This window comes from Gekko japonicus, unplaced genomic scaffold, assembly GCF_001447785.1.
Source record: "Gekko japonicus isolate JY-2015 unplaced genomic scaffold, Gekko_japonicus_V1.1 scaffold193, whole genome shotgun sequence".
Classification (NCBI taxonomy): domain Eukaryota; kingdom Metazoa; phylum Chordata; class Lepidosauria; order Squamata; family Gekkonidae; genus Gekko; species Gekko japonicus.
In genome coordinates this window covers 299,484-325,942 of record NW_015161952.1, presented here as the reverse complement: position 1 = coordinate 325,942, position 26,459 = coordinate 299,484, and the positions used below count along the sequence as shown (strand labels likewise).

Below are 26,459 nucleotides of genomic sequence, written 5' to 3'. Positions count from 1 at the left end.
AGTCCACCGCTCTTAACCACCACACCAAAGCAGGGTATCAATATTGTAATAAAGGAATAAAAATTTCTCTCTGCTGCACCTGAGTGCTACTGCTGCAGATAGCCTGAAGGCAGCATTGCGGCTATCAATCCAGAAGAAATCCAGTCTGTTGGAACAGAGGGCTGGATTACTGCTGGTTATATCTATTTATTTAATACATTTTTACCCTCCCCTTCCTTCAATGAGCTCAGAAGAACATATATTGTTTTCTTCCTGCCTCTACTTTATTCTCACAAATAATCCTACAAAGTAGGACGGGCTGAGAGATTGTGGCTGGCCCAAGGTCAACCCGTGAGTTTCATGGCAGAGTGGGGACTTGAACCTGGGCTTCCCAGTTCCAACACTTTGATCCAGGGGATGCCAACCGTTAATTTAAAATGAGAGCTGCTTTCTGAGTAACAAAAAGGATTCTGAGCTATTTCCTCCGGTTCTGTCCGAAAGACAAAACGTTGACTAGGAAGGACACCCCAAGTGGAGCTATCCATTATAAGCATCTTGGAGGGGGAAAAAATATAAAGGCCCCGGTCACATGAGAGGTTTTGGGCCTGGAGAGGGACGGATCGGGGCCGCAGCAAACGGGCGCGATCCCACAGCAACATCTGGGAAGCGTGGCGCGCCCGTTCCCGATCCGGCCCTTCCACCCAAAACCCCGCATCAAAAATAAACCACCTACCTAGGTGGTTCTTCAGGAAAGGGCGCATCAAGGCTGGCCGTGGGATTGCCCGCGCGTCCTTCCGCTGGCTCATCCCCGGCTCCTGGCCAAACTGCGCATGCTCAGACATGCGCAGTTCGGCAGCCTCCCCCTCCCGACTGTCGCTTCCTCCCCAGCATCTGATCATGCCGGGGAGCAACGGCGCCGCGGCTCAGGGGATCCCGCCGCGGTGTCTCTATTTTGGTGCGGCTTTTAAAAGCCGCACTTTGCCCGGTTTTTTTCCTGCCGTGTGGCAGGGACCAAAGAACACTTTCATACTGCTTTCTACATGCTGAACACTTTCAATTCACTTTCAACGGACCTTGCAATTGGAGTTTAACTATGTGAAACAGCAAAATCCACTTGCAAATGATCACTAAAGTGCATTGACAGTGGATTGAAAGTGCATTATTCAGCTCTAAGAAAACAGCAGGATTAGACCTTCCCAGCTTGCCTGACAGAATTAACACACCAACCCTAAATTCATACTGTTCCTTTGATTCCAGTGACCCCGACTTGTAAATTGGTGGCTTGAATCTACCAGATGGCTTGAATTGATCAGAAGATTTCCATGAATGTGTTGTTTTCACTGATTCTCATCACTGGTGGTAGACCACTGACTCCCTGCCCCTTATGCTGTTCCTAGGGAGCCCCTGTCCACCAGGAGCAATATCGTGGGGGGGTATTCTGGGGTGCAGCGGGGTGGGGGTGGGATAATCATGCCCCACGGATGGAAATCTGATCTGTCAGCAGAAATTACCAGCTGAGCCCAGCCAAAGATGTTCACCGGATTGCTGCATATGAGGGAATGAGAACAAAGTATATAAAAATGATGAGTGGACTAGAAAGAAACTGAGCAGACAATCCTTCTCCCTCTCACATACTGCTAGGACTGCACAGCAGTGAATTAAAATGACATAAACTTGATTTAAAAACAAAGGGAAATACACATTTAGGCAGTAGACAAGAAGATATGTGGAACCTATCGGTGCCCTGCAAAATAATAAATCAGCAGCGCGTTAATAAAAAAGTCTAGAGAAATTTGTGGAAGAGAAGAAAACAAACAGTGATCAGGCAGAGCATGTAGGTCATCCGCAGCGATGCTTAAGAGTTCCCCAAACCCACACATTATCATAAATTATGAGCGCTTGTGTTTTCTTGGAGAGGACAATCAATGTGGAAGCAGTGGAAATAAGCCCTGGTCTTCTGCGCACCCCTCCCTTCCTCCTTTCTGTACACAGAATACAACCATTCAAATGAGGCTCTGCTACGTTTATCTGAATGTGGATCTCTCATATCTCTTTAGTTCCAGGGAGAGAACGCATAGACAGAGATCTTCCATTGTGAATTGCTCCATAACTTTAGAGCCTCGGGGAAGTTCAGCACATAACAAAAATCTTGTACGGCATGGGACTGAGAAGAAAGGGGAGGGAGGGACAAGAGAAGAGCCAGGGCGGCAGGTGGACCAATAAAGAAGCAGAAGGCTCTTGAAACAACTGGGAAGAAACACCACCATCTGTTCTCACCTGGGCTTGCTGACCTGAGAGAACAGAATTGTTCTTACTAGGACATTGTTCACCAAACTAGATGCTGTAGCCATCGAAGGCTGCTACGATCGTGTCAACGAGGAGAAGACTGTTTAGTTCCTTACAAGGGTCACAGGGTGCCTGGGGACATTTGAACACATGAGCACAGCACACATGGCTCGTACATGGGTCATGTGAAGTTGCTTTATTCTGAATCAGACCACTGGGCTAGCCAGACCAGTGCTATCTACCCTGATTGGTGGTGGCTCTCGGGGGTCTCAGTTAAAGGTTTTTCACATTACCTGTTACTGGATCTTTTTCTCTGGAGATGTTGGAAACTGAGCCACAGTGCCTCCCAACACCCATACTGGGCTGAGACCATGAACAGTCTGCCTTGATTGGGATCAGTCAAGAGAGTTTTTCCATGAGGAATTCAATGAACTCATTCCCAGGGCCTGCTGACATGCTACTTTCCTGAAAGAACAGTCAGCGCAGTAATTGCGGGGCACGGAGATGGAGGACAGTCTCAGATTATACTCTTCTTCTGCTGTCTCTGTAAGGATGAACTACATTTATCAGGTCGCAGTGTTCTACGGCTCTGACCTGGATAGATCCAGGCTAGCCTGGTCTCATCACATTTTGGAAGCTAAGCAGGGTTGGCCCTGGCTAGTGGTTGAATGGGTGACCTCCAAGGAATACCAGGGTCACGTCACAGAGGCAGTCAACAGCAAACCACTTCTGAATGTCTTGCCTTGAAAACCCTACAGGGTTGCCGTTAGTCAACTGTGACTTGATGGCAAAAAAAGTGTTCTTCAAGGTAAGGATGGGACATTATTCCTACGATGCAGCCTCACAGGGAGCAGCTCCTGTGTGACTCAAGTGTCAGGGGAGGGAGCATGGCCCCATGGTAGAGCATCTGCTTTGCCAAAAGAAGGTCCCTGGTTCAGTCACGGGCATTTCCCATTTAAAAGGCTCAGGTAGTAGGTGACATGAAAGATCTCTGCCTGGGACCCTAGAGAGTTGCTATCAGTCAGAGTGGACAATACTGACCTTGAAAAATCAGTGGTCTGACTCAGTTTAAGGCAGCTTCATATGTCCAAAGAAATGGAGGAGGAAGCAATTGGAAAAGTAAGTAGCAGGAATACTGAATGTCTGCCAAGGGCACTGCCTTTCGGCAAATAGGTCAGATGTCTGCTTTCCAGCTGGGGAGTTGTGGAGTGTGCTACAGGACACGAGACCTTGATAGCTGCAGTTGCAGTTCTGTCCCAGCGTGGCACTGACAGTATAATTATCAGCTGTCGCTTGGCTCGAAGCCAGTTCCCAGCAGTGATCTTATTGTTCATTTGAATCCCTCAATATAATCCAGTGTCCAGCCTCAGGTGTGAAGTGCAGGGGGACAAAGGGTGGGGGGAAATTACATCAATGTGAACGATAACAAGCATCACAGCCAGTCCTAATTGGAGACCAGAGAAAGAAACTTTAATGGAGACAGGAATGAGTAATACCTTGTTAAAAGTCTAGGCGGAGTAGGGAGACCACCATTGAAATGGAGAGCTCCTGTGACATCTACCCTTCCGGAATTAGAACCTCTCCGGAAGGGATGGAACTCACTCCAGGAAATAAAAGGAGGCCCCTAGCTCTTAAGGAATGACAATTCAGTCCACACTCTGGTCATTAGAAACTATTTTCTTACCACATCAATGCCTTTGGGGATCTTTTCAAAAAGTTACTCAATGGATATGTTCATTTATAAAGGCATAACTGCAATGGATGGCCACTGTAATGTCTTTTATCTGGTGATGGCATAGAGAATGCTCAAGTAACATCCGGGCATCCAACAGAGCAAACAGTTCAGTTTATTGAACATCTTGAGATGCCTCCACAAAAAAGGCTACACAAAAAAATCAGGATGGGCCCAAGATTGACTGCCAGTAAAGCACCAAGGTAATAAACGCCTTACACCTGTGCTGGGAGACTGCTCCTATTAAAGGAACAGTACATCACATCTCCCACCCACAAAAAAAGAAAAGAAAAAAATACAAGAATACATATATTTTTTTCTGGTGAAAAAACAAGTCTTCCATGAGATTTTACCTATCTGAGATGCCTTTCTTCAGCCTGCAAGAGTCTCATCAAGTACACAGTTATCCTATTCTCTATCTTCCATATTCCCACTAGACATATTATAAGGCTCCTCACATTGCATATAGGCTCTTTAATAGTAGACACAGCCTGCCCTATGTCCATAAAATCACCCTCTGTTGATGCCTAAAACCTGTAAATCAAGAGCCCGTGTAATACCGCTGTGAAATATTTGATACTGATACTAGCACTTTAATATGAATAGTCAGAATTGTCTTATTATTAATATGCTGTTATTGTATTTTATTGTAATTTTACTGTAATGTTATGCTGTTTGTAAGCTGCCCTGAGCTGGCCCAGCTGGGAGGGCGGGGTAGAAATTTAATAAATCAAATCAAATCAAATCAATAAATACATCCATCTGGAGTCATCACTCATATGTACGGGGGCTGGTCATACTTTTCAGTTACTGCCACAGGGAGCCAACATTCACTGGACTCTGTCCATACTAAGTCTCCTTGTTGTAAAGGCTTAAGGGGTTTTGCTGTAGGGTCATAAAAAATATTTCTGCCTATCCTGAACTCTCTGAAGATCTTCTCACACCCCAATGGGTATTACAGGGTGCAGTAAACCAGTAGTTGCCGCTTGCTTCTTAACATTCTACCCATCAGAATCTGAACTGATGAACACAACATTTCTTAAACTGTTCAAGGACTTCTTCAATATCTTTTGGCTCTCCATCGGGAAAAACCAAAAGTGTTATAAACTGACAAGGCTTCCTCTCCCACACAGTTCAACAAAATAGCTACTTGCCATTTAAAAATAGTTACTTGCTCCAGCTGCTGTGAGAAGTAGCTGAAAAGCTTGATCCCAACACTTCCAATTTTCAGCCAGATTGCCTTGCAACACAAGTGGAGGTGGAAGTTGAAAAAAAAATCCATATGCATAACTTCTGGCACCATGTAGTGTCTTATAGCTGGTGATGCCATAGAGAATGCTCAAGTAACATCCAGGCATCCAACAGAGCAAAATGTTTAGTTTAATAACATCTCAAGATGCCTTCACTAAGAAGGCTATGCACAAAATCAGGACAAGCGGATGACTGATGGCTAGTAAAACACCAAGGTAATAAACACCTTATACCTGTGTGGGGAGACTGCTCCTATTAAAGGAACAGTAAATCACAGTCACTGTTGAAAAAAGTTTTATTTTTTGTTGTAAACCACTCTGAGCCCCTCTTGATGTGAAAAAAGTTTGTTAAAATTTCCCGTCAAGTCGCTGCCAACTTATGGCAACCCCATAGGGTTTTCAAGGCAAGAGACAGTCAGAGATGGTTTGCCGTTGCCTGCCCCTGCATAGCAACCCTGGACTTCCTTTGTGATCTCTATACTAACCAGGTCTGACTATGCTTAGCTTCTGAGATCTTACAAAATCAGGCTAGCCTGTGCTATCCAGGGCAGCATCAAAAGTGGTCTATACGTGTACAACCACCAAGAACCAGAACGGCTTCAAGTTTGCCTTCGTCCTGAACATTTTATTTATTCATTCAAATAATTTACATCCTGCCCTTTCCAAGGTGACTTACAAATCTATCTCAAAAGAACTATCAATGGCAAAACAACACACGAAATTTTTAAAAAGTTCCACTTTCTGCCTGTTTAAGGATAAATGCTGCCAACTTGACCACGCAATACTGTGCAGCGTTAACTCCAGCCTAAGCCCACAGAAATCAATGAATTTATATTGGAGTAACTCTGCATGAGGTTGCACTGCAAATCAGCAGCCTGGTGACATTTCCCGAGCAGCTTTCCCAGGGCAGCCATAGTTGCAGCTGCAGTAATTGCTGAAGCAGGGCAGCAACACAGCTTTCATAGGGTGCTCCTTACTCTGTGGCTTTCTCGTTTGTGAAGCCTGTTTCTTTACACGCAGTGCCACACTTCCCAATGGCACGAGAATAACAATCACTACAGAAAACGGTGGGGGAAATACGGGTGGCACCTTTTGGAAGCACAGCATGTCTCTCACATGAAAGGCAAAAGGGACTCAGCAGCACACCAGGAGGAGACTTCCTCCTGGATCAAAGGTGGCATCAGATCAAAGGTGGTGCCAGAAGCCAGGGAGAAAGCACGGGGAAACAACAAGGCAAAGGGGGATGGACGAACAAGAGCTGTGCGAAACCTTTCCAACAATCCCTTGTGGTTCTGATCCCAAAGCACAGCAAAAAGCCTGCGTGTCTCATGTCGGACGAAGAGAGCTTTGGCTCTGGAAAGCTTATACCAGGGGTAGCCAAACTGTGGCTCGGGAGTCACATGCGGCTCTTTCACACATTATGTGACTCCTGGCAGGGTGGTTGGGGAAGCAAAGGGGAGGCATGCCTCCCCGATTGGTCTTCCCTTCCCCAGCCAGTGTTCTCCTCCCTAGGCAGGCTTGAGGTGGAGGGAAGCAGAGAAAGAAAGCAACTTTAAATGCGTTCTCAAAGCCCCCCCCCCCCGGAGTGGCTGGCTTGGAGGAGGCATTTGTCTCTTTAAATCCCTTCGCCAAGCCAAGCCAGCTGGTGGGGGGGCGGGGGCTTGGAGGACGCATTTAAAGTTAAAGTCGTTTTCTTTCTACCCCCCTCCCCCATCTATTGGCTTTCTTTCCACTTTCTTTCTTTCCGCCTTTCCATCTTCCCTCCCTCCCTCCCCATCTAAAATTAAATCTGTTCTTCAAGCCCCGCCGCACTGGCAGACTGGCTTGGCTCAGAGAAGGCATTTGTCTCTTTAATTTAATTTGCAAATTTGTATATTTTCCAATAAAAACATGTGTGTTCATGCCTTGTGGCTCTCTGTCACGATGCGGGGCTAGGCAGGGGCGAGGTAGTCAGGATACAGTCCAAGATCAAGAGCCAGTTAAACAAGCTAGCCGGGAAACCAAGTCCAAGACACTCAAACAAGAGCGGAGTGGTCAAAGCACAGTCCAGAGTCAAGAGCCAGGCAAGCAAACCAACCGGGGGAATCAAGTTCAAATCAGAAACTGTTAGAGTCGTCAGAGAGCCAGAGTCCAAAAGAGTCAAGAGCCAAGGAGTCAAAGGTTCAAGGTGCAGAGTCCAAGCGCAGTCGTTCAAGCCAAGGTCACAGAGCCGAGTGAATCCAGTCAGGAACAAGGAGTCAGGAACACCAGTGAGGAGGTGCAGAGCTTTTGCCCAAAGAGACTAGTTGCTGGCACGATTTGTCAGCGTGAGGGTAAGAGTTAAATAGCCCATAAACCTGCCAGCAATTAGCGCACCTCCAGTGAGTCCCAGCTCCTGTTAGTACTCGGGGCTGAGTGAGCGTCTGCCACGCATGCGTGCCTCTCGCCCCCTAGGTGCCATCTCCCGTTGGCGCTGTTCCCTTAAATGGGATACTGGTGGAGGCGAATCTGTAGGAGAACTGTTTGGGCATTCTTCTGCCTCAGCTGTAGCTTCTGAAAGCTCAGACCTGTCAGGTGCAGGCGTTACCTGCATCGCAAGCTCATCCCCAGCAGCACTCTGTTGGGGCCGTTTGCTCGGACTCAGCAGGAGCCGTTTGCTCGCACTGAGCAGGAGCCGTGACACTCTCAAACATCTGATGTTTATTCTATGTGGCTCTTACGTTAAGCAAGTTTGGCCACCCCTGACTTATACCCTGAAACTCTTGCAGAACAGGGGCAAGTAGAGGGAGGGGGATATCAGGTGCAGAAGTAAAACACAGGACACCAACCAGTTTGGAAATAGACGTCCGCAGCTTTATTGACTACAGTGCAGAAGCATTGGTGCAGTATGGGGATGGATCCTGTATCAGGCAACCTGCCTGCCGCCCAATAAACCCACTACCTCCAGCCCACCTGCTGGGGGGGGGATACAACTGCACAGTGGCAAGCGCCTGGAACCATGTGGGTGCCAGCCGCTGCGTGGTTCCCTTGCCACCAGGTGGTGAAAGCCAGCCAGCAGCCCCCGAGCTTGGCATGCGCTGAAGGCTCCACCTCCAAGACCCCTTGTGGGAATACCCAAACCGGGGGGAGGCAGGCATGCAGGTACTGCCTCCCCTCCAATGCCCAAACCACTCAAAAAGCTGTGACAAAATTAAACAGCATAACATACCAAAAGCAATGCATAACAACCGACAACGTGTGTGTGGGAGGTCCGCAAAACAAGAGGAACATCCGACCCATGCAGACATTTAAATAGGGATGGGGAAGCGGCACAATGACTCCCGCTCTGCGCAGCCCACCCTGCCCCCAGAACCAGCCCCAGCAAGGCATGGCTAGCTGCCTCTGGCTGCCCCCAGGGTGTCACTCCTTTCCTCTGGCCAGGAGACCGTGCCGCCAGCTGCAGGCTGCTGGAGACGACTTCTGCCAACTCCCCCCTGGACTTGGGCCACAAAAGGTGGCTGTACATAAGTCTCGCTGCACCTTGGTGGTCAGGGGTCATTTCGTAGGAAAAGAGGTGCAGGAGCTCATTAGCATAACTCATTAGCATAACTTATTTGCATGTGCCACGCCCCCTGACATCACCGGAAGTGTGTCAGAAGGCAACACCCACCGCTCAGGCTCCACTGGACTGTTTTGGATTGCTAGCTGTTGGGGGAAGGGGGGAACGTGCAGATCTGTCCTTGCTGAGGACGGAGAGCTTGTGCCTGAATAAAACTTGGTCTTAAAGGTGCCAGTGGACTGTTTTGGACGGGGCCCCCGGGGAGGGGGGCTCTGCAACTTACCTGGCTGCTTCTTGCTCTGACTGAGGGCTGCTGGGAGCAGGGGGCGGGGTTGTTGCATGTGCTTGTCCCCTGGGCTCTTTACTGCCGGAGCTCTGCTCCTGTGCGCTCCCGCAGGAAATGACCCCTGTTGGTGGTCTGTAAAGTGCTATTGGACTCAAATCTAATCATTCTCTGCAGTGCGCCTCCTTGTGAAACTGAGGCACAGTCAGCAGTGCTAGATGGCTGCCTGAGTGAAAGCTGGTGTGGCACAGTGGTCAGAATGGCAGCCTGAACAGGTAAAATCTCCAATCCACCGAGAAGCTCAATGACCTCAGGCCAATTGCTCTCAGCCTCACCTATCTCACAGGGTTGTTGGGAAGGCTCAGATAGGGAAGGGAGAACATTGATTGTCACCCTGCGGGAAAGATGAGATGAAAATGCACCAAGCAGACGTATTTTGGATGCAACGTATTGGCATAAGTTGGTCAGGGGACACAACCTGGTGTCCATGTATGGTGCTCCACCTTCATGCTGGGGATTCTGAGCATTCTCTCTGTCCTCCTGGCCCAAAGTCCTCCTCCAAGGAAAGAGGACCCTCCAGTTAGGAGGCACTGGAAGAAAAATTTGCCCCTTCCCCATATGCAAACTGATAGGGGATGGAAGGGATATTTGCTGGTGGCAACAACCAGTGACCCGTTGGATCAAGCAAAACACAAACTGAAAGGAGGCATTCATACAGCATCTATCCTATCACTGCAACCATGTCTATTTGAGCCTTCACAGTCCTGTGAGCTTTGGCATTGGCAGGGCTGCCGGCCCAGAACTGGCAACCAATAGGAGCCTGTGTGTGTGTGCGTGTGTGGAGACCTGGCAAAACATAACTGGCCGTGTGACCAGAAATGGCATCACCAGTTTTCACATGCTCTAGGGTTTTCCTGCAACTCTATGGTAAAAACAATAGACGGTAGCAGAAGAAGAAGAAGAAGAAGAAGAAGAAGAAGAAGAAGAAGAAGAAGAAGAAGAAGAAGAAGAAGAAGAAGAAGAAGAAGGAAGAAGAAAGAAGAAAGAAGAAGAAAGAAGCCCTGCCCTTCACTTGGAGTCTCAAAGCGGCTTACAATCTCCTTCCCTTCCCCTCCCCACAACAGACACCCTGTGAGGTAGGTGGGGCTGAGAGAGCTCTGAGCTTACTGATCTTGAGAGAACAGCTCTGAGAGAACTGTGACTGACCCAAGGTCACCCAGCTGGCTGTGCGGGAAAGAACGGGGAATCAAACCCGGTTGTCCAGATTAGAGTCTGCCACTCTTAACCGCTACACCAAACTGGCTCTCAGAGAAATTCCAATACAGCAACATCACTTGGAGGTTCCTAGCCAGGAGTGACATTATAGTGATGCTCTTTCCCCCCATTTCCCCCCAGCTGCTCCACTGAGCACTGTTGGGGTTTCCCCCAGTGGCACCCTAGGCACTCCTGATCTATGTTCCCGGATCCATGAAGGAGCAACGGAGAGTCCTTACCTCCTGCTGCTGCCTGAGTATGAAAGATCTTCCTGTGATGGGGAAAGGTTATGTATTTGCAATGGGCAATTTATTATCCCCAAAGATTCGCTCCAATCTTGTGTCATCAAATATGACCAACAGTAAATAAAAGGTCACCCGACTCAGCTACAACCCATTGAAATCAATAGGCTTAATCCAATTTTGCCCTGGATTTTTTAATCTGTTACAAAAAAAGAAAGGAAAAAGAGAGGCCGGGTACTTAAGACATACAATGGAAGTGGAAGTTTATAAATACAAGCTTCCAAGGCTTTCCAGTTAAGTCCATCCCTTGAAGTGAATGGACCACGAGCAAGTCTAGCAGTGTCCCAGGGCTGACCATAAGTACACAAGCAGAGCCCTGTTGGGGCAGACCAATGATTCATCCAGTCCAGCATCTTGTTTCACATGAGAGACCACCAGTTTCCCTGGAGGGCCAACAAACAGGACATAGGAACTAAGACCCTCCCCTGGAGTTGTCTCATAGCACTGATATTCAGAGCTTTACAGTCTCTGGATGTGGAGGTCCTCTTCAGGCATCAGGGCTAGTGGCCATGGATCCACCAGGAATCTGTCTAATGTGCTCCGCAAACTTTTGATGCCCCCCTCCAGAATATGGGATTTAGAAATACGCTGACGTTGAACATGCAGGTTCCATCGATAGCGCAATCCTAATGTGGTATATTCAGAACCCTACTTTCCCAATAGGGCTCTAAGGGTGTGGCACTGTTAGCCATCGTGGCAAATAGCTACAATTGGAACGACCTTCCATTAATTTATTCATTTAAAATATCTGTGTGCCCTCCTTTTTCCTGAGGAGCTCAGGGCCAAATGTGGTGGGAAGCGCCCTCAAGACACAGCCCACTTATGGCAGCCCTGTAGGGTTTTCAAGGGAAGAGATGAAGCAGTTGGCCATTGACTGCCTCCGCGTTAGCACCCCTGCACTTTCTTTGAGGTCTCCCACCCATATATTAACCAGGGATGACCTTGCTTAGCTTCTGGGATCTGATGACAGACCAAGCCACCCAAGTCAGGGCTGAGGTTGGTAACAATATAAAATTATAAAAACACTAAGATTACAACAACCATTAAAACAATAGATATAAAATACATTAAAACCTCATCAAAACACCAACTTTAAAACACTTTATGTCCCACTAGAAGGAAATTCCCCTTTGTCCAGGGTCAGAAGAAGGAGGAGGAGGAGGAGGAGGAGGAGGAGATTGGATTTATACCTCGCCCTTCACTACCCGAAGTAGTCTCAGAGGGGCTTACAACCTCCTTTCCCTGCCCCTCCCCACAACAGACACCCTGTGAGGTAGTTGGGACTGAAAGAGCTCTCTCGAGAACTGCCCTTGAGAGAACAGCTCCGAAAGAACTTATGAGTGACCCAAGGTCACACCAGCGGCTGCATGTGGAGATTAGAGTCTGCACTCCTAACCACTACACAAAACAGGCAGCCCTCCCTGGATCAGTTATGTTTTAGAGAATGGCCAGAAAGGCAGGATGAATGAAACCCTCATCATTTCTCCTGGGAGGCTGTTCCAGAAGCCCCCGACAGCCTCTGAAAAAGCAAGGGCCTAGGCCTTTGCAGGATGTACCTTAGGCAGAGATGGAGCTTACAACAGAACTTGCTTGGAAGAATGGAGCTGCCATATGGAAATGTGCAGGAAGAGGTGGTCCTTCAAGAATGTGGGCCCCACAGACTTCCATTCAGGGCAGAGTGTGAGGCCAAAATGGCTCCCCATCCCCCTGATAGAGGGAGGACTGTCCTGGATTCAGTGCTGGAGATGCAACTTGCCAGGGCCAGCCCAGGTAGTGGCACAGCTCAGGGAGCTGGATGGGCAGCAGTTAGGCTTGCCAAGTCCCCCCAGGGGGGTGGGGAAACCCCTGCCCCAGAGGCCCATTCCCCGCTGCCGGCGGATTGGGCCCCGGGGGTAGCCCCACCCTGATGGGTGTGTCACCCGGAAGTGACGCGATCACGCTGGGCACACTGGGGGCGGGGCCACGGTCATCCGAGGGAAAACTCTATGGTTTTCCCTCGGATGGTCGTGGCCCCGCCCCCAGCGTCGTCATGTCACTTCCGGGTGATGTGCGTGCAGTGCATGCGCGCTCCAGACGCCAGCCGGGAGTCCCCTGCTGCGGCACAACAACCAACTTGGCACCCCCTAGCAGCAGTGCAGTTTGCCAGGGCCGAATAAGCACTCCACTTCCTACTGGGGACATAGGAGACAGGGGCTGCCAGGCCATTAACCCACCAAAGTTTTTCTCAGGGACACCATGGCCAATTGGCCTAGGGCTGCCAACCTCCAAGTGAAGCCTGGAAATCTACCAGGATTACAACTGATCTCCAGCCTACGGAGATGAGTTCCCCTGGAGAAAATGGCTGCTTCGGAGGATGGGCTGTTATGGCATTGTAACCGGCTGAGGCCCCTCCTCAGGCTCCACTCCCAAATCCCCAGGAATTTCCCAACCCAGAGTTGGAAACCCTAAATTTGCCTCATTTCTCTTTTAAAACTGTTTTGCCTGACCTCATTTCAGCACTCCCCTCCCCCAATTAGTTTGGAACTGAAATACTGAATAAATGGGGAAAAAAAATGCCTCTTACCAGACATTCCAGTGAGATCAGCACTTGGACTGAATAGTTCTGTGATTCCAAGGCCCTTCAAAACATCCTTCAAATCAATTTCCTGTTCTATTGTGAACCTAGAGAGGACACAAAAGGATGAAACATTCTTATGAAAAATATCATATTTGCAAGTTGTCACTACTGAAACAGAGAGCGAGAGAGAGAGAGAACAAAAATGGAATTAATATAGAAGCAGTCAGTAAGGTGAGCTGGTAGCTCAGCACGGAGAATAGCAATTAGGAGCAAGATGAGTTGTATTTATTGAACAGGCATTCATAACCAGCTTATTGTTATGCATCGTTTCATTTGCAGGAATACCCTAAAACTAACTGTTCTGGGCTCGTACAACCCTCATCCTTCCCAAAGGCTTCAGCAAAAGACTCGGAGTTGACAGATGGGGGGACGTCTGCCTATGGAAGCTGCTGAAATGTAGTTCGTTTTAAATAGCAGCTGAGAATGGATGCTAAAGACTGAACAGGAAATAAAATTATTATTATTAAGCAGGAAAGCTGCAAAGAGCAGACATTTAAATGAAAACAGACTTTAAAAAATATCTTTTTTTTTTTAAATTAAAGGCCAAATCTATCGCAAAGTTATCATCTGGTAAAACGGACAAACCGAGACATTCTCATCGGAGGTGCTGAGAGGATGTCAGAAGTGAGGTCTGGTGCTCCTGTGGACAACTCAGCAGACCCTGAAAAGAGCTGGATGATGGGACCAGATGGCCAGCTAACCCAACCTTCTGTCCCGAACCAGGAAAAACCACCTACAAATCAACCTATGCAATCCGGGCTGCAGGCGTTGACCAGGTGCTTTGTGGGAACGGTGCTTTCCAGAGCAAACAGCTCCAGATGCCTCAGTCAAAGAAAAAGGTACAAATACATAGCAGGGAAAATTAAACAACCCAACTGCATGAAGAAACAGTTCCACTACCTGAGCACTTTAAGGAGGTATGACCAGGGGTGCATGCTTCAAAAACAGCTGTTCTAATTCCGCATTGGTAAGTTGGGAAGGGCATGCATTATTGTTTCCATAAAATATTGGCAGTACTATAATCATATCAGAAGGTTGCTTTAATAAACATTGGAAGTTCATACCCTGAAAATTTTGTTGGCCTCTAAGGTGCTACTGGACTCGAATCTAACTGTTCTACTACAAAGTTTGGATCCAGTGGCACCTTTTATTTATTTTATTTATTAGTTACATTTATACCCCGCCTTCCCCGCGAATGGGCTCAGGGCAGCTTACAAAGGTCAGTACAATGTACCTAGTCCCCATAAAACATTTAAAACAAATTAAAACACTCATATAGTTAAAATCCCCTAGTAGTTAAAGTGCTCGCAGTCTTAGTCGGTACTTCATTAGCTTAAGTGGCACTCTCTAAGATGTACCCCCAAAATTCCTAGCTCAGCGATCCTCCGGCCTCCTGCGGAGATATGGCTCTCTCTTCACGCTAGGGCCGGCCCTATACCACAGATGTTCAATAGTGGTAGCTGGTGGTAGTGGTGGGCGGCTCCTAGTTGAAAGCTGACTCAGTCTAAGCCAACCAGCCACGGCTTGCAACACCTGGTCCAGATCTTCCGGTCTGGAGTCCAACCGGCCACCCAACATCAGATAGAGCTGGGTGTCATCAGCGTACTGGTGAAAGCCCAGCCCACACCTCCGAGCAACCTGGGCAAGGGGGCGCATGTAGATGGTAAATAACATCGGGGAAAGCACCACCCCCTGAGGCACTCCACACTCAAGTGTGTGTCTTCTGGACTGCTGTTCCTCTAGCGCCACCCTTTGTCCCCGACCCTGGAGAAGGAAACAAGCCATTGCAAGGCAAGCCCCTGTATCCCCACGTCAGTGAGGCGGTGGGTCAACAACTGGTGGCTGACTGTGTCGAACGCAGCCGGCAGGTCTAATAACAGCAGTGCCGCCAAACCACCCTGATCCAGGTGCCTCCAGAGGTCGTCCGTAAGAGCGACCAGCGCTGTCTCCATCCCGTGACCCGGGTGGAAACCAGACTGGAAGGGGTATAAAACGGAAGCGTCATCCAGAAACCCTGCAACTGTATTGCTACTGCCCTCTCAATTAATTGGCCTAAATAGGGCAAATTGGACACCGGCCAATAGTTGAACAATTCGGTCGAGTCCAGAGATGTTTTTTTCAGGAGAGGGCGGACCAACGCTTCCTTGAGTGCCCCCGGGAACTGCTCCTCAGAGAGGGACTTGTTGATAATCTCCCTTAGGGCACCTCGAAACCCCTCGTGGCCCACTTTAATGAGCCAGGAAGGGCATGGATCAAGTCTGCACGTGGTTGGGTGCACCTTGAAGACCAACGAAGTTTAATTCTGGGTATAAGCTTTTGTGTGCATGTACACTTCTTGTGTCTTCTTATAACTTGTATCTGAAGAAGTGTACATGCACACAAAAGCTTATACCCAGAATTAAACTTTGTTGGTCTTCAAGGTGCCCAACTTCAAGGTGCTTCAGACCAACACGGCTACCCACCTGAATCTATGTTCTACTACAGACCAACATGGCTACCCTCTGAAGACCAACATGGCTACCCAACATGGTTACCCTTCTGGGCATATATGTGGATTTCTCCAAAAGGCTCTTCTAAAGGAGGGGTGCAGCCTACAGGTCATCAACTGGCAACCTCTGACTTGCAGTACAGTGATCAGTTTGGGCTGCATGAGGCATCAGGGATTTCTGACACAGTTGGACAGGAACTGGAGTGTGACACGTCTGGCCACACCTCCCAGTTTGGCTTCCCCACTTTCCCGCCTACTCCAGGGATTATCTGAACCTGGGTCTCCCAGATCCTAGTCTGACACTCTAACCACTACGCCACAGTGGAAAAGCTGAAGATGTAGCGTGTTTGGTCTGCTTCAAAGCTTTTGAAAAAACAAACATCTCATCTCCTCGGAATATGGACTTGGATCCCATAGAGAATGCCCATTGATGGAAAGGATTTCCATTAGCAGATCAGGATTTTCTCACCTCCCCCAAAGACCTCTGCGGTCCAAAGTGACACACACACCCCATGCTTATCCAGAGGATCCTGGGGACCAGCATGAGGGGGGGAGTCAGAGGCCTGCAGCAGGAGGGGGAAACGGTGAATGTTGCCACCCTTCCACGTGAACACACGAAGCGGCCTTGTACCAAATCAGACCTTTGCTCCATCAAGTTCAGTATTGTCTGCTCAGGCTGGCAGCGGCTCTCCGTGGTCTCAGGCTGAGGTCTTTCACGTCACCCGCTGCTGGATCCCATAACTGGAGATGCTGGGGCCTGAACCTGGGACCTTGTGCATGCCAAGCAGATAACTCTGCCCCTGAGCCATAGCCCCTCGCAGAAATGCTTTGCTGGAGCCAACCCATGGCATCTGTGGAGCACGCAATAAATAAAACCGTTAGCGTTGAAGGTATTATAGCACGACTTTGGACCCCCACGTATACACCGTGCACACAGATAACAGACACACAGAATCTACCGCTCAGCAGAAATTGTTTCTGGGAAGAAGGACAACCAGGGATTTGGACCATTAGTGCTACAAAATCAAAGAGTCCTGGCCATCTGGACTCCTGCCGCAACGGTGTTTGCCTGAAAGCGACGGTGGGAAAAGGTAACCGGAGCCAGATTAACAATGTCACCGAGGCATGCTGCCAGACAAAGGCCCATCGCTTGGAAGCACTGGAGGAACTTAAGGGCTTTTATTAGAACAACAGGAGCATTAATTATGAAGGATTTCCACTGTGCTGTCAGGCGCCGTGGAATGCAGCGGGAGAACACGTAGCACACTGGCGTTACCCGGCGCGGTGCTTCAGAAAGCCAGATGGCCGGAGACTCTGGGCGCCGTTTGCAAAGCGCTGCATCTGCAAAAGAGGACTCAGACTAGAGGAACTGTGCCGGACCTTGGTATACAAGTGGTGTGCGATTCCTGTACCCCTCTGGCCTATTCTGCCGTATAGCTAAATTCCCCAAACAACAAGGCAGGCCATTGGGGGTAACACCGGAAAGAGAGTGGAGGCCAGGTTCACCTCTTCCACTCAGGAAAGACCAAAGTAGATGTCCTGATAAATACAGGGGGAGCAGCATTCCATGGCGCCTGACAGCACAGTGTGCCTATGTGTCTAATTCCTTCCTAAGTAAAGGTAAAGGTTCTCTTGCTCGAAAGCCAGTCGAGTCCGACTCTAGGGTTGCGGTGTTCATCTCCGTTTCCAAGCCGAAGAGCCAGCGCTGTCCGAAGACGTTTCCGTGGTCATGTGGCCGGCATGACTAAACACCAAGGCGCACAGAACGCTGTTACCTTCCCACCAAAGTGGTACCTATTTCTCTACTTGCAATTTCTTGCTTTCGAACTGCTAGGTTGGCAGGAGCTGGAACTAGAGACGGGAGCTCACTCCATCATGCGGCACCCGGGTCTCGAACTGCTGAACTACCGACCTTCCACAGCCTGCAGTTCAGCGTCTTAACCACTTGAGCCACCTTCCTACCTCTGCATAATACAGAAGAAGGGTAAAAGAATAAGTTTTTATACCCCACTTTTCTCTATCTTTAGGAGCCTCAAAGCGGCTTTCAATTGTCTTTCCATTTCTCTCCCCACAACAGGCACCTTATGAAGCAGGTGGCGTTGAGAGAGTTCAGAAAGGACTGTGACTGGCCCAAGGTCACCCAGCAGGCTTCATGGGGAGGAGGAGTGGGGAACCAAACCTGGCTCTCCAGATTAGAGTCACTACACCATGCTGGCTGTTACACCATGCTGGCTCTGCTGCTTTTAACCACTGCACCACGCTGGCATTGCAAACGATAAAAAAAAACCATTGGGGAGGTCCTATGTTAGAGTAATAACTGCATCATTGCAATGAAAACCGGTGAGCGTCCCCAGATCCTGTCTTTAACCACATTGTGAAAAAAGTAATGTTAGAACCATTAACGGACAGCACCAACAAAAGCTGAACCCTTCATCATTCAATAGCAGTGTAGTGGTTAAGTGCGCGGACTCGAATCTGGGAGAACCGGGTTTGATTCCCCACTCCTCCACTGGCAGCTGCTGGATGACCTTGGGCAAGCCGTAGTTCTGTCAGGGCTGTTCTTGCAAGGACAGTTCTGGAAAGAGCTCTCTCAGCCCCACCTACTCTACCCCACAGGGTGTCTATTGTGGGGAGGGGAGGGAAAGGAGTTTGTAAGACACTCTGAGACTCCGAGTGGAGGGTGGGGTATAAATCCAATCTCTTCTCTTCTCCTTCTAACCACAAAGGCTCTAATAAACACACTGCCTTAAACCTGTAATGGAACCCTGGCAAGAATGTAGTATAGTCAGTTCCCTTGGGAGCCACTCCCGAAGCCAATGGGGAGGAACCGTGGCTCAGCAGCAGAGCATCTGCCTTCCATGCGGAAGGTCTTGGGTTCAGTTAGTCAGCAGGGTGTGTGAAAGACCTCTACGTTGTACTCTAGAGAGCTGCTGCCCTTCTGAATAGACAATACTGACCTTGGACCAATGGTCTGGTGCAGTATAAGGCAAATTCGTGTGTTCAGTCCCTTGGTACTGATAGACCAATGGTCCCACTCATTTTCAGATAGCTTCAGGTGTTCCTGGCTCTTCTACAGAGGAGTCCTTCTCCATGGTACCCACCTCTCATATAGCCAACAGCACAGGCATCACCAGGGGTCATTTCGTAGAAAAAGAGGTGCAGGAGCTCATTAGCATAACTCATTAGCATAACTTATTTGCATATGCCGCACCCCCTGGCATCACCGGAAGTGTTTTCAACAAAGGACCCAGCAACAAGATATCAGTACAAAATTAACATATTGCTGAACAAGTTCTTTAGACTTTAACAGTATATTCAAAGTTGATATTTTTTATTCCAATGGAAAAACTTCATGAAGAGACCGAGGTCCCCATACAGCAAGTGCAAGAACAAGTGCAAGAAGTGCAAGAACAAGTGCAAGTACGAACTTTCTCGAGCTGACTGTTCGTTTCGACCTTTGTCTTCGTCAGATGTCAGTTTCTGGTCTTTTCTATTCAGAGTTTCCAATAATTCCAACAATAAGTGTCAACATTTCAAGAATGGCTATTCAAAGTTCCCTCATTCACAAAATTTTTCTTCCGGATAGTAAATCTACTATCTACTTTCTTACTATCCGGAAGAAAAATTTTGTGAATGAGGGAGCTTTGAATAGCCATTCTTGAAATGTTGACACTTATTGTTGGAATCACCGGAAGTGTGTCAGAAGGCAACACCCACCGCTCAGGCTCCACTGGACTGTTTTGGATTGCTAGCTATTGGGGGGGGAAGTGCAGATCTGCCCTCACAGAGGAGGGAGAGCTTGTACCTGAAGGTGGGCCGGGGGGGGGCTCTGCAACTTACTTGGCTGCTTCTTGCTCCTCGTGGCCCGACTGAGGCATGTGCCCGCCCCCTGGGCTCCTTACTGCCGGAGCTCCGCTCCTGTGCGCTCCCGCAGGAAATGACCCCTGGGCATCACAGATGTGGAGCAGGGGAGGGAAGCAGACCACCATGATGCCAGGACAGAGGTGTGCTGAGGTAGAGATCTAGTGTGTTGCAATGGTTGCTAGACTAGGATCTGGGTCACCCAGGTTTAAATCCCCAGTCTGCCAAAATCGGTTGACCTTGGCTCTGCCACAGGGTTGTGGTGAGGATAAGACAGAAGAGAGAAGAAGCATGCATGCAGCCCGGAGTTTGTCGGAGGTAGGATAAAATGTGCTAGACAGATGTTACGTGGGGAAGTGGCAGAACTAGACAGCAGGGGCATGCTTATCAGAACATCTGGTTTGGATCGTGGCTTCCGGTCTGGCTCCCGCGAAAGGCGGACGCATCCTTGGGTCGCTCCCGAGGGGCGTCTCGCCCGCCCGCGGTGGAGGAGGGAATCCGCGCGAGCGGAGACCCGAACGAGCCCCTCAGGATGTGAGGAGCTCGGATCCGGGGCGCTTTAGGGCGCTCGAGGGGGGAGTCTCGCTCTCAGCCGAGAGGTTGGAGACGAGGCGCCCGCCATGCCCTGCCCCTTTGGACCTTGCTGCGTGAGCGATCCCGTTTTACGGGGTTTAGCGGAGCCACCAGACGTCACCGAGTGATAAAGCGATCATCCGAAAAAGTTGAAAAAGAAAAGATCGGCCTAACTGTGAGTTGTCAAAATGCAAAGAAAAAGATCTAAAACCGCTTCCCCCCCACCCAGCGAAAAAGGCGAGGAGGTTAACCCTCTAACTGCATAAGCGAAAAAGAAAAGGAGGGGGGGAATGGACTGAGCGAACAGTGATGTTTTCCCTTGATGTATTTGAAATAAAGCGAGAGAAAGTTTTGTCTCTCTGGAGCACAATTTAAGAACTTTCTAAAAGTAAACAAAAAAGAAAAGATGTCGGAGCTGGGCAAAAACGAGCGGAGGAGAAGGGAGGGGCTTCCGTCTGGGCGTTTGCTTGTGTGTGAGAGCCGGCTGTTTAGTGTTTTGGACTGTTTATGGTTGTGAATCCGACGGGAGTTTTGTAAAATGGAAAAGTTTGAACTGCGACAGCGAGGAGTGCCTGGCAAGCGCTTATATACGTCCAGTTTCGAGGAGGACCCAATAGAGAGTTTGGGAGCGGAAATAAAAGCGAAATGAAATTAATACCATTCTCAAAGTTGGGGACCTCCAAGGCATGAAAGGAAGAGGATTTATAGTGCATGAACTGAGTGTGTTAACAGCAACCCGAAGGAGGATTTAACAAGCCGGAAGTAGAAGACAATAGAGGAAGCCCCTTCACGTCAGCGATAGAAAGTGCCCAGCACGCAAAGAAGCGGTTCTGACTGTGTCCAGAAGAGATTTTTCTTTTTTTATTAACAGAAACTCAAGGGAACTCAAGGGAACATTAACAGAAATTCAAGGGAACATTACTAACATATTAACAGAGAATTATATGTGACTGAACTAAGAAAAGAAGTTTGACAACACACAGAAGAAGCCCAAGAAGATTAAATGGACATTACTAACAGTTTAATTTACCAGTTTATATATCACTCAGCTTTCTCTTTCTCCCGCTGTCTACCCTTCCCTTTTTTTTCTTTTAAGCGAAATACCTCCCCTTTTTAGGGGAGCTAATAAAATCTTTACAAAAAAAAAAAGAACATCTGGTTTGGATCTGAGTTGGTTGAGAGCCAATGTGGTGCAGGGGTTAGAGTGTCAGACTAGTATGTGGGAGAGCCAGGTTCAAATGCCCCCTCTGCTAGGGGGGCTTGATGGGTGACCTTGGGCCAGTCACAGAATTGCCGCCTAAGCTACCTCACGGGGTTGTTGTGATGACAAAATGGAGGAGAGGAGAACAATTTATGCCATTTTGGGTCCCCATTGAGGAGGAAGGTGGAATATAAATGAAGTAAAATTAAAAAGGTAAGAAGAAGATAGCTGTGCTTAAGACAGATATATTTCAGGGGAACGGGGGCTAGAATGAGCTTCTTCTCTCTTGAATATGCAAGGTTTTAGGGACAAGATGCTCATTCAAAAGGACCAAACTTGTGAGTGAACACAGTGTGAGAGAAACTGCACATTTCCACTGCATGCACGGTGTAGAGATTAACGGATGAACCATCTTTTGTTGCTGTTCAGTCACACAGTCGAGTCTGACTCTTCGTGACCCCATGGACCACATCACGCCAGGCCCTCCTGTCTTCCATCGCCCCCAGGAGTTTGCTTAATTTCTCCCTTACTTCAAAGAGTTCAGACCAGTGTGCATGTTTCTCCCTTCCTCCATTTTCTCCTCACAACCACCCTCTGAGGTAGGTTAGACTGAGAGCGAAAGGCAGGCATTGCCCAGTGAAGTTTGTGACCGAGGAAGGATTCGAACCCAGGCCTCCCTGGTCCTAGTTCAGCACCCTAACCGCTCGACAACACTGGCCTAACTTTCCATCTTTGCAGCAGCATTCGTGAACTGCAAGAGCCTTAACAGTGCTTCTTAAATGAAAGTTTCTGTTTTTAAAAAACCCCTCGAACGTACAGAGACTCTGAGCCATTTTTCAATGGGTCAGCACTTTTCGGGAGAGACCTCAAATGTGAAAAGAAAATCTCATGCTAAGGAGTCAGCTGGAGCGCTCACGCCAGAAGAAACTTTTGCAATATTAACTAGCCGAAGCGGCAGCTAAAGAACTTAATGGGCTGGTTAATTTGAATCAATAATAAGAAACTCGGCCCATCCGCTCCACTGACTCTCGCTTCTCTGTGTTCCTTCAGTGCTGTCAGCCCCGTGTGGAAGCCAAACCCAAGGCAGAATTCATCCTTCCCTAAGAACCGGCTAGGCAGTGAAACAAACGTATTTTGGAAGCTGCCTTGTAACACAGTGCAAAAGCCACGAGCTATTTGGTGTCTGTCCAATTCCCTCCCCCCCCCCGTGAATTTGTTTGGCCTCATCCTGACACAAAATAGTGACTTCTGCCAGCTGGTCATTCCACTGGGGCAATGGGGCATAGGAAGGGCTGGGGGTTCAGTGGCAGAGCATCTGCTTGGCACGCAGAAAGTCCCCAATTCAATTCCCAGTGTCTCCAGTTAAAAGTTATTGCTTTGCATGTACAATGTCCCAGGATCGATCCCTGGCCTCTCCATGTGAAAAGGATCAGGTAGCGGATGACATGAAAGGCTGCTGCCTGAGACCCTGGAGAGCTGCTCTCAGTTGGAATAGACGATACTGACTGTGATGGACTGACTCAGTAGAAGGCAGCTTCATGGGCTCACGATGGGGAAAGGCTTGGCCCAGTGGGTGTGGCCTAAGGTTGCCAGCACCCAGACCCCACCCCTGATCAGGTGGTCTGTGAGAGGTTTACCAGCAATGGGGGAGGCCTACACCACTGTCTCAGTGTTGTCACTGGCAACACAGCGATGTCACTTCTGGCATACCCTGGAAGTGATGTCATAGCATTGCTAACGACAACACTGAGATGCTGGTGTCGGCCTCCCTTGCAGCTGGTAAGTCCCCCCCCCATCCCCTGCCGGTTGCCAGGGTTATCTGGCAACCCTAGCCGTGGCCTCCACGGCATATATGGCCCCAACCAATGTGACCTGGGAGATCTGGGAACGGATCTCCGCAGTGTTATTCAAATGGGACCAATACCTGAGTGTCTCCTTGCTTTGGAACGAGGCCACAGAGCAGAGAGAGAGGGGGTTAACTCTGACAGTCCTCTTGCTGTTAGCTCTAGATGGGCAAACACAGTATGGAAGCTGGGCTTTTTCCTTTCCAGGACTGACAGCAGCCCAGGAAAGAGGATTGGCTCCCCTCAGCAAAACAATAACAATTGGGAGCTCTTCCTCTGTGAATGGTGGATGCAATCTGAACTGGTTCTCTGTGAGGCAGCCATTTTCCTTCACACACACACACAAAAACCCCCTGGGTATACCCCCCCCCTGGATCTCCCAGCATCACATCTAGTTGGGCCCATACTGCTCTCTTGCAAATGAACTGAGAGGCTAGGAACCATACAGCGTCTGTCGGTGTGCCATAGGCTAGAGTATAACCTAGTAGGTTTTTTCCCTTTTTGTATTTTAGGCCTTCGAATGGCGGGCACTCCTTCCATGCCAATCAGTCAACTGCATTTTCACTTGTCAATGGCCCAGTTCTAGGCAGGAGGACAATGGCAGGTACCTTACTAGAGACCATGCTGTAAAAGGCCAACCCATGCACCTGGAGGAAAGCAACAGCCAACATGACACCTCCGAAAAGGTTGGTGAGGAGAAGAAGCCCCTTTTGACCCCATTTCTACTTGTTTGGCACGAGCGAGGCTGCAAAACACTAGAGAGGTGCTAAGCTGCTGTGACCGTAAACTAAGCATTTTATATTTCTTTGACAGTCTGAGATTTTCTTGTGCACTCAGCAGGGAAGGAATAATTTCTGGCTGTGGCAGGGAAGTCCTTGGAGCCTTCCCGTTACAATTACCTACACGATGACAATTTATTTGGATTTAATTTGATCCAAACAGAAGCCCTTCTTACTGTCACCTCCAATTTCCTGGTTGAAATGGTGATTTCTGCCAGTTACCTGGAGCAAGGGCAGAATGTACGAATAGCTGTGCTGGATGAGAATTTGGTCAAGCATCCTGTTTCACACAGTGGCCAAGCAGATGCCCCCAGAAAACCTACAAAGAAAGGCACAAAGGCCAAATCCCCCCAAGAACTAAAAGCAGGCTGGAAAGGCCAAAACGTCTCCATGTTTTTGCCCCACAGCAGTGGTATTCAGAGAGTTTTTGCCTCTGAACACAGAATTCCTGTCAGGCTTCATGGCTAATAGCCATTGATGAACCTCTTCTCCATGAATGAAATTGTCCCCTCGGGGGGGGGGGGGAAAGTCTCCTCAGACTTTTTTCCAGTAAGGCACAAATTACATTTTTTTTAAAAAAAACCCCTGCAGATGAGAACTACAGTGTGGAGAAGGAATCTTTAATTCTGCCCAAATGACCCCCCCTCAGAGCTGCCAATCTCCTCAGCTGAAGAAAATGTACAACCCAGTGATCGCAGTCTGAAGTACTGGCAACTTGACTAATTTCATGAATTCCATCCATTTAAGTTCTTTAGCTGCCGCTTCGGCTAGCTGAGAGGAATATGGATCTGGGGTTGCTAATGTCCAAGTGGTGGCTGGAGATCTCCTGGGATTACAACTGATCTCCGGGTGACAGAGATCATTCACCTGGAGAAAATGGCTGCCATGGAAGGTGGACTGTATGCCATTATGCCCCACTGAAGTTCCTCTTCTCCCCAAACCCCACTCTCCTCAGGCTCCACCTCCAAAATCTGCAGATGTTTCCCAACCTGGAGCTGGAAACCCTAACTACAGGTGGTGGCCATCTCACGTCACAGGATCCCGCAAACATCGTTCAGAAAGACCGAGTGCCAAACTAAACATCACAGAGTCCTTGTGTCCACCACAAGAACACCGCAGCCATTTAAAAATGCCACAAGGGGGCTTTGTCCACCCACCCGTGCCCGTTTCAACACTTCAAAAGGTACATGGGGAGGACAAGAGTGCCATTCCATGGGTCTGATCATGATTGGGCCTTTGCGGAATTTTAAATGGTCTTTAAAATGGCATCACTGTTCTTGTGGTGGCCATGAAGACACAATCACGTTTAGTTAGGACCCAAGCTGAACTGATCCAAGCAACTGTGATTACACAGTGCTACAGATATCTCAACTGTATGATTCGCTCAAATGGGCATCCAATTCGTAGCGGACCTGAGAGATTTTATTGGCAAAGCAACATACAGCCAAACACCAAATCTCTTGTCACTACGGGACTCATTCGTAGGAGTTGTCTACTGCTGAATTAGCCTAAACAAGAGTGCAGGGTGTGCTTCACTTGACACAGTGGGGGTAGAAAAGGCTTCCCACTGCTCTCTAGAACACGCTTTATGTGATTGGGCATGAAATTTCCCCACCATCTTTAAATGATCCATCTCCAAGGTTAGAGCTGGGAGCCTAGGCATGGGGTAGGGAGTAGAGAGAGGACACGGGGAGTGACCCTTGTCTGGGGCCTGCCAAAGCCTGGAAGAAGAGGAAGAAGGAGGAGGAGGGGGGGAGGATTTATACCCCACCCTTCACTTGGAGTCTCAGAGTGGCTTACAAACTCCTTTCCCTTCCCCTCCCCACAACAGACACGCTGTGAGGTAGGTGGGGCTGAGAGAGCTCTGACAGAAACTGCTCTTGAGAGAACAGCTCTGAGAGAACTGTGACTGGTCCAAGGTCATCCAGTTGGCTGCATGTGAAGGAGTGTGGAATCAAACCTGCTCTCCACATTAGAATTTGCCGCTCTTAATTACTGCACCAAACTGGCTCTCCACTGCTTACTAGGTTCTACCGCTTACTAGATCCACTGCTTACTAGGTTCCCAAAATCCTTCAGGGGCTCCTGGAATCTCACAGCATTCACCAGCCTCCGGCCAGGCGGGAAGACTAACCTGATCACCACCCCTGAGGCTATTTTTTTCTGGGGGGGAGCCATGCTAAAACCAAAGAAAGCCATCCTTATCTATTTATTCTGGTCAAATGGTCCTATTTTACATCCAGAACCAGAAACCTGGGAACACAATGAAAGCCTCGCTTATTGTTTGGGAAATTGGGCATGATTTATTTCATTTATTTACCTCATTTGTACCCCCATCTTTCTTCCCAAGGGGAACCCAACGTGGCTTATGCTGTTCTCCTCTCCTCTGTTTCATCCTCACAACAACCCTATGAGGTAGTTCAGGCTGAGAGTGTGTCACTGGCACAAGGTCACCCAACAAGCTTGCATGGCAGAGGGGGGGATCTGAACCCGG

At 48.8% G+C, this 26,459-nt stretch overlaps 1 protein-coding gene across 1 annotated transcript in view; it reads right to left on the bottom strand.

Moving 5' to 3' along the window:
- Nucleotides 1–26,459, bottom strand: part of SERPINI1 (serpin peptidase inhibitor, clade I (neuroserpin), member 1) — a 142,508-nt gene that overhangs the window by 11,346 nt on the left and 104,703 nt on the right. The window contains exon 6 of the mRNA XM_015429459.1: nt 13,167–13,264. Coding sequence (XP_015284945.1) covers nt 13,167–13,264 — 98 coding nt within the window. The remainder of the gene's footprint in view (nt 1–13,166; nt 13,265–26,459) is intronic.